We start from the raw sequence: 14,072 nt of genomic DNA, 5'->3' as shown, positions 1-14,072 counted from the left end.
TGCTTATTGTGACATTTAACTTAAAAATAAATTTCTAAGTATTCGAAAATTGTGGCCTAATGATCAGTAAAGTAAGTTAAAATGAAAATCTGTTCTCTCGATGATAAGTATGGGCTAACCGCTAACATAATATTTTGCCGATAGATTAGTATTCGTGACATTTAATATCACAATAAATCTAAAACTTCGGAAATTGTGATTTAACGATCAATAAAGTGAGTTAAATGGAGATTGATTTATGTCTTGATGAAAAGTATGTGCTAAAATAATGTTTTGTTGATAGATTAGTGCTAGTGACATTTGATATTAGGACATATCGAGCGTATTTTGGGCCGAAAATTGACCGACAGTCTCCAAGCAGGCTAAGGAGCAAGGGAGAGTGGACCGATGCGGTCGACGAGGCCATTTGGGTGATTGATTTAAGTTTTGAAGACAAGTATGGGGCTACATAATTTTTGTTGATAGATTAGTGCTTTATCGTGACATTCTAATCAGACATCTGATATAAAGTTGAAATGACAAAGAAAAAGACCGACAAGCTCAAAACCACCATTGGAAAAAATACCACGGCGATTGATTTAATTAAGTCTTGTTGTTGGATTTGTGTCTGATAGTGACATTCTAACGATCAATAAAATGAGTGAAAATTATGAGAAATCAGAATTCAAATTTTCATAAAAACATAATTATTAGCTAACCTTTTTTTTTTTTTCTTAGAGTAGAAGAATATAATCAAAATAATTAATTTCTCTTTTAAGAAAAATGAAAGCTAACCATCACCTAATAGAATTGTTGCTTTGTTTGCACTCACCAACCAAACACAATTTTACTTCTATTAAAAGAAGATTTATAGCTTATGAATTTTAAATAAATTGAAATCGGTTATATAAATAATTATTATGTCATTTAAGCTCAACGCATATCATCGTCATATCAAATAAACATAAAAATGCTTAGAAAATTCATGTAAAATATAATTATTCAATGTAATTAGCCAAACTATCTTAACTATAACTCAACATTACTTTCTACATGTGTCTAATGTTTGATATATATTCTCAACCTTTTATATATACAAAACACACACACAATAAAACAAAATAAAAACTAGAATCAAAATAAGAAAGAAAAAAAAAAGGAAAAACGACTAGAAAGTTATAACACAATATAATTTATACATATAACGAAAGTTTTTCTGTATCGAACTGTAGCTTAACCTTTTTATCACCCGTCATAACAATATTCTTGACTTTGTTCACATAGCGATCGAGAGCTTCATGCACATGATACTACACAGCGACAACTTCATGCACTGAATACTACATATAGCGATGAGCTTCATGTACTGGATACTACATAGCGAGAGTTTCATGCACAGAATACTACATAGTGAGAGCTTCATGCACAGAATACTACATAGCGAGAGCGTCACACAGACTACGTAGGGAAGTTGATTAGAAAGTTATAATACTATCCTTCTTGATCTCGTCCATATACAACAAAAGCTTTTCTGCATCGAACTGTTGTTCACACAGCAACTGAGAGCTTCATGAACAGAATACTACATAGCGAGAGCTTCATGCAGACGATAGTTTTATTTCACAATAACATTCTAATTATAGATTTAGCCACTTTTGAAAGTTCAATTATATCCCTACTCATATTAGAAATAGGTGAAACCAAATTATTATAATTAAAACTAAACTCACAAGTTTGTGCCTCAACTACGACATCAGCCATACCATGCTCAGCAAATTTAGGGACCCCTCTCTTTAATGCATCAACGGCTACCGTTACATCGGCTCGTAAAACGGCGTTATACGCCACGTAGCATTGGCTAAGTGGGGCCCGCCACTCGGGGTTCGATATCTCTAGCTCTTTTACTTTTTTCATTATTTCTATCGTCTTTAATTTCACTGCGTCCACCATTACGAGGCCTAAAGTGGTGACATCGTCGTCATCATGCGCCTCGTAGCTACGTGGATCGGATTGTAGGGTTGAGACACATAGGGAGTAATTCGGGGTCGCCCTACACGTAGCGCGAATAAGATTGTTGTTATTGTTGTTGTTGCTCCTGCTACTATCGTTGTTGAGTGCCAAATTGGAAATTAGCATCAATATAGGGAATAAATTTCTCATTTTTTTTGGAGATTTCTTTTTTTTTTTTTTTTTTTTTTGAGATTTTTGTTTTATGAAATTTTTGAGAAGTGTTCGATGAAAGAATGAGAAAACATGAAGGAATATATATAGGAAAAGGCTAGTGGAAAAAAGGTGTTTGATTTTGACTAAAGAAACACAAACAATTAAAGCAATTGTCTTGACATATACTATATACTATAGGAAAGGAAAGTGACCATAAGATTATAGATTTTACCGGTGAACTATGATAAAATTTGTTAAGATATACCTCAATTTTACGGGGTTCTATTATCCCTTAAACTCAATTTTAATATATTTTGGTTATCTTTTTGTGCTGATGTAACATCTTTTATCAGCCTTTTTAGCTGACGTGGAACCTTTGATGTGAGCTATGTAATAAAAGTGTCATGTCAGCACAAAAGGGTGCCAGGAGAGTAATAGGATCTCTGTGAAGTTAGAGCGTGTCGTAGCAACTTTGACCATAGTTCGAGGGGGTATTGGATGCTTTATCTCTTTAAATTATAATAGGTATGTCACACAAAGTGTATGGTAGATAGGAGTGGTCATAAATCATCGAAAATCGAATTATTTATCAAATTGAATCAAAATTTATCGTATCGAAGTTTGCTTATAGTATCTGAGCGGATTCTAAAAGTTCAATATTGTCGATTACGGAATTATCGAACCCAAACTTTGATAATGCAGAATTGAATATCGAATATCCACCTAACACTCGTCATGATAGAAACTTATCTATATCGAGCATTTATCTGAGGTAAATTAATTTTAATAGTAAATTAAAGTTATTGTAAATAATATATATCATTTAATCATGATTAAAGAAATATATTTAAGTGTAAAGAGTGTATTTTAACACGTTATTGCACATAAATTGCATTTAATTGTTAGGTTATATCAAATACTCAAATGTGTTTATATTTGTTTTTAGTTAACTATCAAGAGTTTTATTCCCACAAGTCTCTATATTTAGACCGGCAAAGGTCGTTGAAGAGTGATAAGTACTCTTTTATACTTAATCAGAGATCGCAAGTTTGAGTCCCGAGTAGAGTGTTGCCTTTGGTAGGGAACGGTTTATCCTCTGGAGTGGAACTTTCCTGCGTGAATCAAATTAATCGGGCCTTAAAACGAGTATTGGAGAACCAAAAAAAAAAAGTCTTCTTTGGTTAAAAGCGTTCTATCCTACAAAGTGAAACTTTTCGGCGTGAATCAGATTAATCGAGCCTAAAAATGAGTACCAAACACCAGTGGAGAACCTAAAAAAAGGGGGCAAACAACACAAATCTCGATAGTTTGAAACTTAACTATAGAAAATTCCGATATTTTACATATACTGAAAGTTTCAATTTTGGGTCTGTCAAGATACATAATTAGCTCCCGATACATCAAACGAAAATATTTTTTTTCTTTGTAAAGATACATAATTAGCTCTCAATATACTTTTTTCGAATTTGGGTCTGTCCAGATACATAAAGCATCCCAACGCCGATACATTTGTTTCCTTTATAAAGATACATAATTAACTCTCCGTACATTTTTTTGATGGAACTGTCGAGATACATAATTAGCTCCCGATACATCCACCCAGGATAGATAATTAGTTAAAATTTTTGTAATTTCTTCTAAGGGTAAAAATTTATCTAAATATAATAAGTTAACGTGTATCTTTATTTTATTTTTTTTATTTTTCAAAAACAAACAAACAAACAAAATGTGTTTAGGTCTAGGTGGTTTAATTAACGTAGTGTACAAGTCTTAGGGAGCAACTTATTATGTGCACTAATCAAATAACAAAGTACTCCAAGAATCAATTACTACTTCACCATTAAAATTTGCAAGTGAGACGATTAGGATCTCTCCGCTCTTAATTAAATTTCTGGTTCGAGTTTTGAGTATGTGAAATTTTTTGGTAGGAAAAGCATTTTATCCTTTGTAGTATCAAATCATTTTTGATAGGGAGCGTTTCCCCCGGAATGGGGCCCAGAGGATTGCCCACTACCATATAAGGAGACCAAAGACCCTTTAACCCATCGATGTGGGACTCCAATACCCCCGCACACCCAGGGTTGGACATCTGAAGCATGGATAATATAAGACAGGGGACCCTACATCAAAAATAATGAACTGGGTGGGCCTGACTCTGATACCATGATAAAGAAATGGACTTTGGGCCTAACTCAACCTCTAAAGCTAGCTCATGAGGGGAGGATTGTCCAAAACCCGAATTAGTCGGACTTCAATGTGGGTACCAAACACCAGATGGGAAACAAAAAACAAAAAGACTATGAGCTCCACCATCTGAACCAACGAGTTCAGTCGAACAAGATAAAGAATCTAACGGAAGGATCAAGCTTGAAAGGAATGAACGGACGTAGGCTTAATAGTGAATGCAGACCTCCCTCCAACTAGATATGAGATCAATGACAACAATAAAAGAAAGACGTCGAGAGAAAGTCTTAGCCCAACAAATGTGTTGCGAAGAGAGATCGAAGACGACGATTTTCTGAGGCGGTGCGGCCAGCATCTGCAAAGGCCACAACGGGCGCAGTCGATCGTAGATCCCACATGATGCCTTGTATCCTCACTCAACCTTGTCTTCCGATCGAGGACTACCGGTGAAAAATGTTTGTAGCGTCAATTCCTTTCGGTGTACATCTCACCCAGAACAAAATACTAGAAAACATAAGCTATCATCAGCTCATTTCTATCTCTGCTCCTCGATCGAACAAAAGCCGTTCACCAAGGGATAAGAGATGATTGCTGGTGATGACCTGGTGAAGGGAATCTATGAGAGAAGGTTCTCGAATCGAGTTACGATTATATTTGACAACTCAAGTACATTGCATGTATTATTCATTTTGATTCGACATATCTCATTATTTGTTCGTTGGACTACACTATTATTGAGCCCAAAAACGCGTATACGATGTGATTTGTGTTATATTTGGTAAAATTCCTTATTTTTCTCTCTTTTTTCGATGTGTGTTTCTCAGAAGCTTGTCGGTTTAGAAGTCTGTCAGTCCTTCGTGACCTGCCATCCATCACGAACGTCACATATAAACTTTATTTATTTAGTGGTAGTTAATTTCCTAATTGCGACGTTAGCTACTTGTCATGTCAACTAGCAAAAGCTTTTAATTTGGACCATCAATTAATTGTTTTAATTAATTAATTAATTATATTCTTAATCAAATCACTAAGTAAACCATCTCTTCTTCCATTTTTCTCTATTTTGAATAACCTAAGAGGAACAAAAAAATATTAGTTATCATTTGTAAAAATATTATAAAAAAGATAGTAATAAATTATGTCCATTTTAAAATTTTAAAGTATATGTACTATTTTCTATACCTAAGTATTTAAAAAAAGAAAAGAAAAACAAGAGGGTATTTGTTTTGGTTTATTTTATATTTTATTTATTCTTTCTAATTATTTTATTTTCATCGGCTCCACTAATTTGACTAGTTACCTTATCTAATAGAATTATTAATTTTTTAACAAACTAGTACAATATTGGTGATGTTTGGAAATATCAGGACCTATCTTACATATAAAATTTGCTACATATAATATTCCGCAGCTCGATGTACAAAACATTCTGCGTTAGTAAAATTTGGGAAGGATCGCACTCAAAAAATGTGTCGTAGATAGTCTATCTTAATGCAAACATCAATAACCGTTTCAAGCTAAGGGTTGAACCCATGATGTATATAGATTACGAAGACAACTTTACTGTTGTTCAGGACTTTTTTTAAAAAAAATAAAAATTTAGTTATCAAATAAATAAAATAAAATAAAAATTGGTAGATATTTTGATGTAGGTGACCACACTATTTTAGAAGAGTCCTTTGAGAAAAAAATAATAAACAAGAGTTGATTGATGTTGCCCAAGGATTAATCCAGTGGGTGCAAGTTGTTTACTTTAATTAAAATATTAATTATGTCATTTAAATTCTAAACCACCAGTATATAATCCAAATTAAGATGAAAATGGTATCTTTCAAAATGGTTTCTTGCATATTCCTTTTTTAGGTACTCGCATTAAAAATTAATAAAAATATAAATTTGTATCGAAAAATCTCATCGGTGATTTCTTGGATCGCAAATTCGAAACATTTGGACTTTTTTACCTATAAAAGTAAATCACTTTTAATGACTGGCGTTGGATCTTGTTTTCCATCCGGCATCTAGCATTCGTATTCACATTAAAAATCCCATATGTAAGATAACGTGTTTCATAACAAAGACGGTTTCATACCCAAAATTCAAACCGTATATAAGTAAATCACTTTTGATGATTGCTTGAAAAATGGTTTCCCCGGCCCTGCCAAAGCAATCCGATCCACTTAATAGGCCGTCCGAGGACCGTCCGAGAAGTTTCGCCTAGAATTTTTTCTAGAGCTCAAGCCCACCCCTTGAACCATGGATCAATACCCATCAAAAGTCACAAAAAAATTCACAACTCCTACCATTTCGCCGGTTTAACTGGAAAAAATGGCTCCCTCTGCCTCGCCGAAACATCGATCCATTTAATAGGCCGTCGGGAGACTGTCCGAGAAGTTTCGCCCAAAACCTTTCATGGTTATTTTCATTATGCCGAATATACTAATCTTATTAATTCAAATTCACCCCGCATAAGATCTATGAAAAGAAAAACGTCTTCAGAGTTTTTCTATTCCCAAGAGTCGAACCTGAAATTTGTAATTAATTAGGTGACTTTTATTTACTTTGATTATAAAAAATATATGATTTCCCTCAAGAAAATATCTTAGCAAGTGGCTCAATGTGCTTACTTCAAATCAAAGATTATCATAATCTAAACAACTAATAATCTAAAGATAATAATGACATCTTTTCAAAGTGACATCAAATTGCTCATTTCTTGGCATAAAAATTAAAATAATTATCTCCCTTTTAGTGAATATATATTCAAATATGAAGTCTCTATCATATTTGACATATACTAACTCCATTATATTCATGAAATGAATTTAGAATTTTGATATAAAACATTTAGTCTCTATCATTCTCAAAGCTCGAAATCAAAATCTTTAGTTAAAAGTAAATTAATCACAATCACATCATAACTCGAATAATTATTTTTCAGAACAAACTTTATTTCACTATCTAATACTCGCTAAAATGTAAACGATTTCAAATGGGTTATCGATGAAAAAACATAAGAGAACAAAGTCGTTTTTCCCCCTTTTTTGGGGGGGGCATTTGTAGCTAGAAAATAACTTATTTTTCAAAAAAAAAATGTTTTCCTTCGTAACAAACAACCATCTATTCATACAAGAACTAGATCAACCAATATTTGCTAATATCAGAAAACAAAAAAATATTTACTCCGCAACAACAACATACCCAGCGAAATCCCACAAGTAAGGTCTGCGAGGGTAAAGTGTACGTAAACTTTAAATAAATTAAAATATTAAATAAATCAAAGAAGGATAGGAAGAAGAGTAGCATTTTCATTTACATCAATATTCAATTTTTCTACACATTTTCTTCCATAAATAGAAACAAAAAAATGGTGTTTTTGAGGATCCAAAGAGTTTCAAAATCAATACAACACAAATGCAAATGTACAAATTTTTATATTTTTTTTTTGATGTTTTCTCTATATGTGTGTGATCAACAAATATGTGCATTGTCAAACCTGTATTTACTAGAAATATTCTTGTTATCGCTTCGACTTAGTTGCATGCATTTCCCAACAAGTGGATCCGGGTTTAATAGCTCTGAATAGGTCTGCATGCACCCTAGCTACCCGCCAGCTCTCGGGTACTTGGGATTCTCGCTCGTAGGCAAGTATTCGTTAGCGCAATGTGGTTTATACTTGGACTGTGAAGGTGTTTTTTTTCGATTTCCATCAACAACTCTCCAGGATGGCTTGGTGTGCTTTCGTTCGCAAACAGACTGAGCTTTCTTAGGCAACTGATACTCTTTCACTATCGATAACTTCATCGTGCCAGTAGTTGAGTTGTGATTCAATCCGTTGTCTACGCTCTTGAGAAAATATTCTTCGACTAGATCAGCTTTGATTAGATCAGCTCTACCGGTTGGTAAACCCCAGTAGAAGGTCACATTAGGCTCTGATGCATCTGTGTCGACGTATTCAGTTGGGTTCGGGTCACAGAAACCGAGTAACTCCTCCAGCTGAAAAGAGCGAAAGAAGAGGAAATGTAACGACTGCAGTTAATGTGATGCGATACAGTACTTATCGTAGATGAACAACACGAATGAGCTATGTTGTTCAGACTCTCTGAAGAAAATGCTGTACTTTTCTGAAGAGTCTTGAGCAACATAGTTAATAAGCATCAAAGAGTGGTCTCCGTTTGGCCTATAGGTCACGAGTTAGAGCCGTGAAACCAACCGTTGATGCTTATATTACCCTCTATTGGGGGTGCGGCCCTTCCCCAGACCCTGCATGAACGCAGGATACTTCAGATACCGCGCTGCTCTTTCACTCGGCTAATTGTGATTTGCGACTGTCACAAAACACAAGTCCTATGGCCGCCCTCTACGTTTCACTAATTGTCACACCCATTAATTTTTATCTCGGAGCAGTCAATATGTCAATGCAGTAAGCTAAATAGTGATGATACCTTTACTGTAACGGAGGAAACGAGCCTGCAGCAGGGACATACCTTGACAAGTAAACAGCGAAATCGCGACTTGACCCAACCCACCCAGTCTCCCAGCTCATCTTTATCGCTAGCGGAGAGGAAGATTTTGACGAATAGTCCATATCTTCTTGCATAAGGAAAAGGCTCAAAAAGGATATTCCAATCAAAATCCGGGCTCAACATATCCTGCAAGGATATTCCAACGAGTGAGTAGTGAAGCGCGATCCCTCAAACATCACGATAGCTAAGAATTAGCATGATCACGTACCTTAGTCAGCATATGTCCTCTGAGGAACTCGGTCCTGATTTTATAGAATGTGCTTCGGGTAATGTTGGAATGACAAAATTCGTATGGACTACACGGTAACTGAATTGGCATCCACGAAACCTTATCAGTCGGGATGAGTGGCCTAGCTATTTGGTCTTGCAGAATTACCGGAGTTGGCCAAGGCCACAACGCGAATATCTTGAAGAAAAGTAAAATGAGCGCGCTTAAGCTGGCGCTTGGATGCCTTTGACAGATAAACGCTGAAAGCACTGCTAAGTGAATTCCTCCGAAGAATCCAAGCAACTGAAGTTATCCGAGGTCAAGAAAAGATAACGCTAGCAGGAAATGTACGAGTAGAGAATCAGGAGAGCGCGAGTTCATGAGTGTCTTACATTTGTATAAACTCCTCGTCTTTTTGCCCATAACTTGATGCAACGCAGCACTGCTTGGAATACCTGTAGCATATCAACGCAGAATGTAATACACGAAAAACTCTCACACTAGTCAAACTAAGGGATCCCCGTCAAGCATGCTACGCCATTACTAGACATCATTACTTACCTCTATGTTTGGCACAAGATGAAGAATGCTCCTATTGGCACGCACGCCAGACAAACTTTTCCAGCTGGTGTCATCGATGTTCTTAAGGAAGAATGGATTAAACACGTCCACATTCTGAGAAAATCAATAAGATGTAGTAATCTCATCGTATAGTATCTGTAGTCGTAGAGTATTGTATAGTCAAATAACTCACCTCAGGGATGGATATTACTTTGAGTCGAGCGTAGGGAAGATCAATGGATATCCCATCAAATTTGAATCGCATCAGAGGAACTCGTGCATCCTTAACACAGTGGATTTCTGATACTTCGGGCCTGCTTGCAAGCATGTCATGCAGAACGATGAAAAAGTCTTCCTACACGAGGCACAACGAGATACACATGACATGTAGCATTATAGGCATGCATTTACACAACTTCATTTCGATTCAAAGAAGCTAAAACGGAAACAAAACTCACAGCTATAGTGGCGAAGTATGGACCAACACATAAAGCATCAATATCCGACTCTGAATTGTAAACCTGCAAGCATTGGAACGTATTAAAAGATGACGATGTTGCAGATACAAGCAGATCAGCTCTTACGCTGCAACAATTTGTCAGCTGTCGCGATAAGAAAAGAGAAGTTGACAACAAGAAAATGCGAATCAGATATTCAGAACAACAATCTGATCAACAATACTGCATTTTCCAACGAGACATAAAGCAGCGGAAATTGAAGGATATACGGAATTTGACTTACCCCTAAACCATACGATCCATATGTCAATATCGTCCCAGAGGCAAACTTAAGGTACTTTTTCGGAAGACCTCGCTGGTAAGTCACTGTTTTCACCCATTCCACTACAATCTGCAAAAGAATAACGATCAATAATGTGATTGAAACGCCTTTGTAGGTATCTCAAATGAAATCATAAAATCGATATAATGGAAACTGACCCCGACATAAAACATTAAGATCAACAAGTAACTGATGATTCTTCGGTTTTTTCTTCCCTTTTTCCGCTAGTTGTTACATTAGGAGAGTTGATTATATAAATGCACATACACATGCAGCAGCGACAACAACATACCCGGTTGAAATCCCACAAAGTGGGGTCTAGGGAGGGTAACGTAGATGCAGACCTTACCCCTACCTCGTGGAGGTAGAGAGGCTGTTTCCAAAAAACCCTCGGCTCAAGTGAAGAATAACAAAGATGTAATAAAAACGACAGCAAAAGAAAACATGACAATCGGAAAGCAGTACAGAACATACAAGCAAGGAACCTAAACATAATAAACAACAGATGTTAACAAATAACAAAAGCAAGAAACTACATGATCGAATAAGGTTATTACTACTACGACAGACACGGTGCTCCACACTACCACCAAGTTAATCCCGTCGAAAAGCAAGAATAAAAAGGCAGTCCGGTGCACTAAAGCTATCGCTATGCACGGTGTCCGGGAAGGGCCTCACCACAATGGTGTATCTTACGCAGCCTTACCTTGCATTTCTACCGAAGGCTGTTTCCAAGGCTTGAACCCGTGACCTCCTGGTCACATGGCAACAACTTTACCAGTTACTCCGAGGCTCCCCTTCCGAAAAGCAAGAATATGTATATACAATATTTGCCTTCCATAAAACAAACATTCAATTCATACAAAGATAGATCAAAATCACAATTAAGCTTAAAGAAAGAACCTTTTTGAGCTTGTCAATAGCATTTCTCCTCTTCATTTCCTCTTCACCACAAGGCACTAAACCTTCATTTACCATCATCTTCAAAATGCAAAGATTAATTAAAACCACATTAATCATCAAACAACACAAAATTAACAAATAGTAAAATTTTACTGGCTCAGTTGGTTGGCTACCTAAACTTTCACCTTGTCGGTGATCATTGGAATCCACCTCGTAATCCCCTCCCTCATTTCCCCTACCCCTACCCCCAAAGCTTGGTAACTTGGTTGGTTGGCTACCTGATCTTCACCTTATTGGTAAGCGTTCGACTTCCCACATTAATCATTAAACAAGAATAATTAACAAATAATCGCACGAGGAATCTTAGTAGCTTCATTGACTAGCTACCTGAACTTTCACCTTATTAGTGACCGTCCGATTCCCCACCTCGTAATCCCCTCACCCTCAACTTTCACCATATTGGTGAGCGTCCAACTCCCCACCTCGTAATCCCTTCCCCTCAACTTTCACCAACTTTCACCATATCAGTGGGCGTCCAACTCCCCACCTAGTAATCCCCTCCCCCTCAACGTGAGCGTCCAACTCCCCACCTAGTAATCCCCTCCCCCTCAACTTTCACCATATCGATGAATGTTCAATTCCCCACCTCGTAATCCCATTCCTTCATTCCCCCTGCCATCAAATATTTATAAAGGAAAAAAAAAAAAAACAATCACACACATGCAATCTTAGTAGCTGAGCTCGATTCCCCACCTTGTAATCCCGTCCTCTCCCCCAAAATCCATAAAAAAAAATACACATAACATAGAAAGAAAAACTAGTACCTGAAGAAGGGACATTGATCTTTCCATCTCCATTCTCAGAACAACATCTGGATTTCGTCGAAAACCAAGAATTATATCATTAACATTATGATCAAAATGATGATCAGAACAATCAAGATTAATATTATAGTTTGCCAACCCAATGGAACTTGTGGGTTGGCATCTTAAAGAATGATTATTATTGTTACTATTATTATTATTATTAACAGTAACACCAATAAGATCAATAAAAAGTTGAGTTTCAAAAATTCCTAATTCCATGCAACACAAAATACAAAATTTTGTTTATCAAGAATTCAAAAGAGAATTCTTGAATGATGATTTTCAAGAATCTAGTCAAAAAAAAATATTATAATTAGAGGATCTCCAACTATTGAGGCACTAAAACTAACTATAATTAATGACGGTTAATTAAGGTTTTGTTTGGTTTTGTACGTGTGTAAGGTTAGCCATGTAGTGTTTGGTAGTAAATAATTATGCATGCATAAGGTATATAACAACCTTTTCTAAAAAAAAAATAAAAAAATCATGCATGGTGTCCCTCGTGTTCGAGGTATTTTGCGCGCACCTCAATTAATTTCATGAGATATTTGTCACTTTCCATTATTAAACAGATTTGTGCATATTTCAACTAATTTCATTGATATATTTGTCATCTTCTACTAGTAAACAGATATACCAAATTTATGTACACCTCAATTAATTTCATAAGATATTTGTCACTTTCCAACAGTAAACAGATATACCAGATTTATGTACACCTCAATTAATTTCAGGAGATATTTGTTACTTTCCATCAGTAAACAGATATACCAGATTTGCGCGCACTCAACTAATTTCATTGATATATTTGTCATCTTCCACTAGTAAATAGATATACCAGATTTATGTACATCTCGATTAATTTCATAAGATATTTGTCACTTTCCATCAGTAAACAGATATACCAAATTTGCGTACACCTCAACTAATTACGTTAAGATAAATAGATATACCAAATTTGCGTGCACCTCAACTAATTTCATTGAGATATTTGTCATCTTCCACTAGTAAACAGATTTATCAGATTTATGTGCACCTCGATTAATTTCATGAGATATTTGTCACCTTCCATATGTAAATATATATCAGATTTGCGTACACTTCAACTAATTTTCATTGAGATATTTTTCATCTTCCACTAGTAACATAAACCAGGTAACTTTGTCCATCAAGACTACAACATATGAAAAGAAATCGACACTGTTTTTTAATCTGATGTTGAGATTTGAACATGAGATCTCGTAATTATCAATTCATTTATTGCATTTAATTATACGATTTGTCTAAAGTGGTCTTTAATTTTTGTTCGTCAAATAAGCTGATTTTTTTTAATTTTTGCTAATTAAGTCGAACTTATGTCTACCGACACATAAGTTCTTTACGAGAGTAGAACATAAATTATGAGATATTATGATACAAAAATATAAATTGTGACTTCGCTAAAAAAATTATTTGGTTTAGTAATTTTAGTGCAAATAAAGTAATTAGGTGATATTACTCATGAAATATATTTTCATCATAGTTTTTTACTCTTGCATTACTCTCATACCATATTCTAAAGAGTCAAGGTTTCATTGAAAACAACCTCTCAACTCGCACAGATAAGAGGTATAATTGTGTAGACTCCATACTACCTAGACCTTATTTATGACACTATACTGGTATTCTGTTGTAATATATACAAGAGTTCGCGTTGAAAAATACCATAATAGTGATGAATCTAGCACACGCTAGAAGTCATTGGTTCGAGTCTCACTGTCATCCATTATTTACGAGAATTACCCGTGAAAGAGTGTTAGAGATAGTAAATTAAGTAGAAATACTCTCTTTAACAACTAAAGCTTTTAGACGAGATGAAAATACGATAGTACAAGCTCATCCATGTCCATTAACATTGTTCATTAT

The 14,072-nt window shown here is 35.4% G+C and overlaps 2 protein-coding genes across 2 annotated transcripts; both read right to left on the bottom strand.

The window, feature by feature from the left end:
• Nucleotides 1-990: 990 nt before the first annotated feature.
• Nucleotides 991-2,254, bottom strand: LOC107851071 (cell wall / vacuolar inhibitor of fructosidase 1). Its single transcript, XM_016695972.2, has one exon. It carries the CDS (start codon nucleotides 2,137-2,139, stop codon nucleotides 1,600-1,602), a length of 540 nt encoding a protein of 179 aa, XP_016551458.1. The 5' UTR covers nucleotides 2,140-2,254; the 3' UTR covers nucleotides 991-1,599.
• A 5,392-nt stretch (nucleotides 2,255-7,646) lies between these two features.
• Nucleotides 7,647-12,483, bottom strand: LOC107849800 (nuclear poly(A) polymerase 3). Its single transcript, XM_016694357.2, has 10 exons — nucleotides 12,126-12,483; nucleotides 11,302-11,379; nucleotides 10,360-10,467; nucleotides 10,077-10,139; nucleotides 9,812-9,973; nucleotides 9,619-9,732; nucleotides 9,450-9,512; nucleotides 9,058-9,360; nucleotides 8,811-8,975; nucleotides 7,647-8,319 (listed from the first exon to the last, which is right to left on the bottom strand). The coding sequence occupies exons 1-10, from the start codon at nucleotides 12,384-12,386 to the stop codon at nucleotides 7,927-7,929; spliced, it is 1,710 nt and encodes a 569-aa protein (XP_016549843.2). The 5' UTR covers nucleotides 12,387-12,483; the 3' UTR covers nucleotides 7,647-7,926.
• Between the last annotated feature and the right edge of the window lie 1,589 nt (nucleotides 12,484-14,072).

This window comes from Capsicum annuum, chromosome 12 (genome assembly GCF_002878395.1).
Source record: "Capsicum annuum cultivar UCD-10X-F1 chromosome 12, UCD10Xv1.1, whole genome shotgun sequence".
Classification (NCBI taxonomy): domain Eukaryota; kingdom Viridiplantae; phylum Streptophyta; class Magnoliopsida; order Solanales; family Solanaceae; genus Capsicum; species Capsicum annuum.
Note: the sequence above shows the minus strand (reverse complement) of the source record. Positions and strands in the feature narration are given on the sequence as shown.

Bases quoted from the DNA above. Each gene is read 5' to 3' on its own strand.
- LOC107851071 (XM_016695972.2), bottom strand. From the start codon at position 2,139: ATGAGAAATTTATTCCCTATATTGATGCTAATTTCCAATTTGGCACTC.
- LOC107849800 (XM_016694357.2), bottom strand. From the start codon at position 12,386: ATGGAATTAGGAATTTTTGAAACTCAACTTTTTATTGATCTTATTGGT. The intron at 11,380-12,125 runs GTACTAGTTTTT...TGCATTTTGAAG, and splicing joins GATCAATGTCCCTTCTTCAG to ATGATGGTAAATGAAGGTTT. The intron at 9,974-10,076 runs GTGAGTTTTGTT...TGCCTCGTGTAG, and splicing joins CATACTTCGCCACTATAGCT to GAAGACTTTTTCATCGTTCT.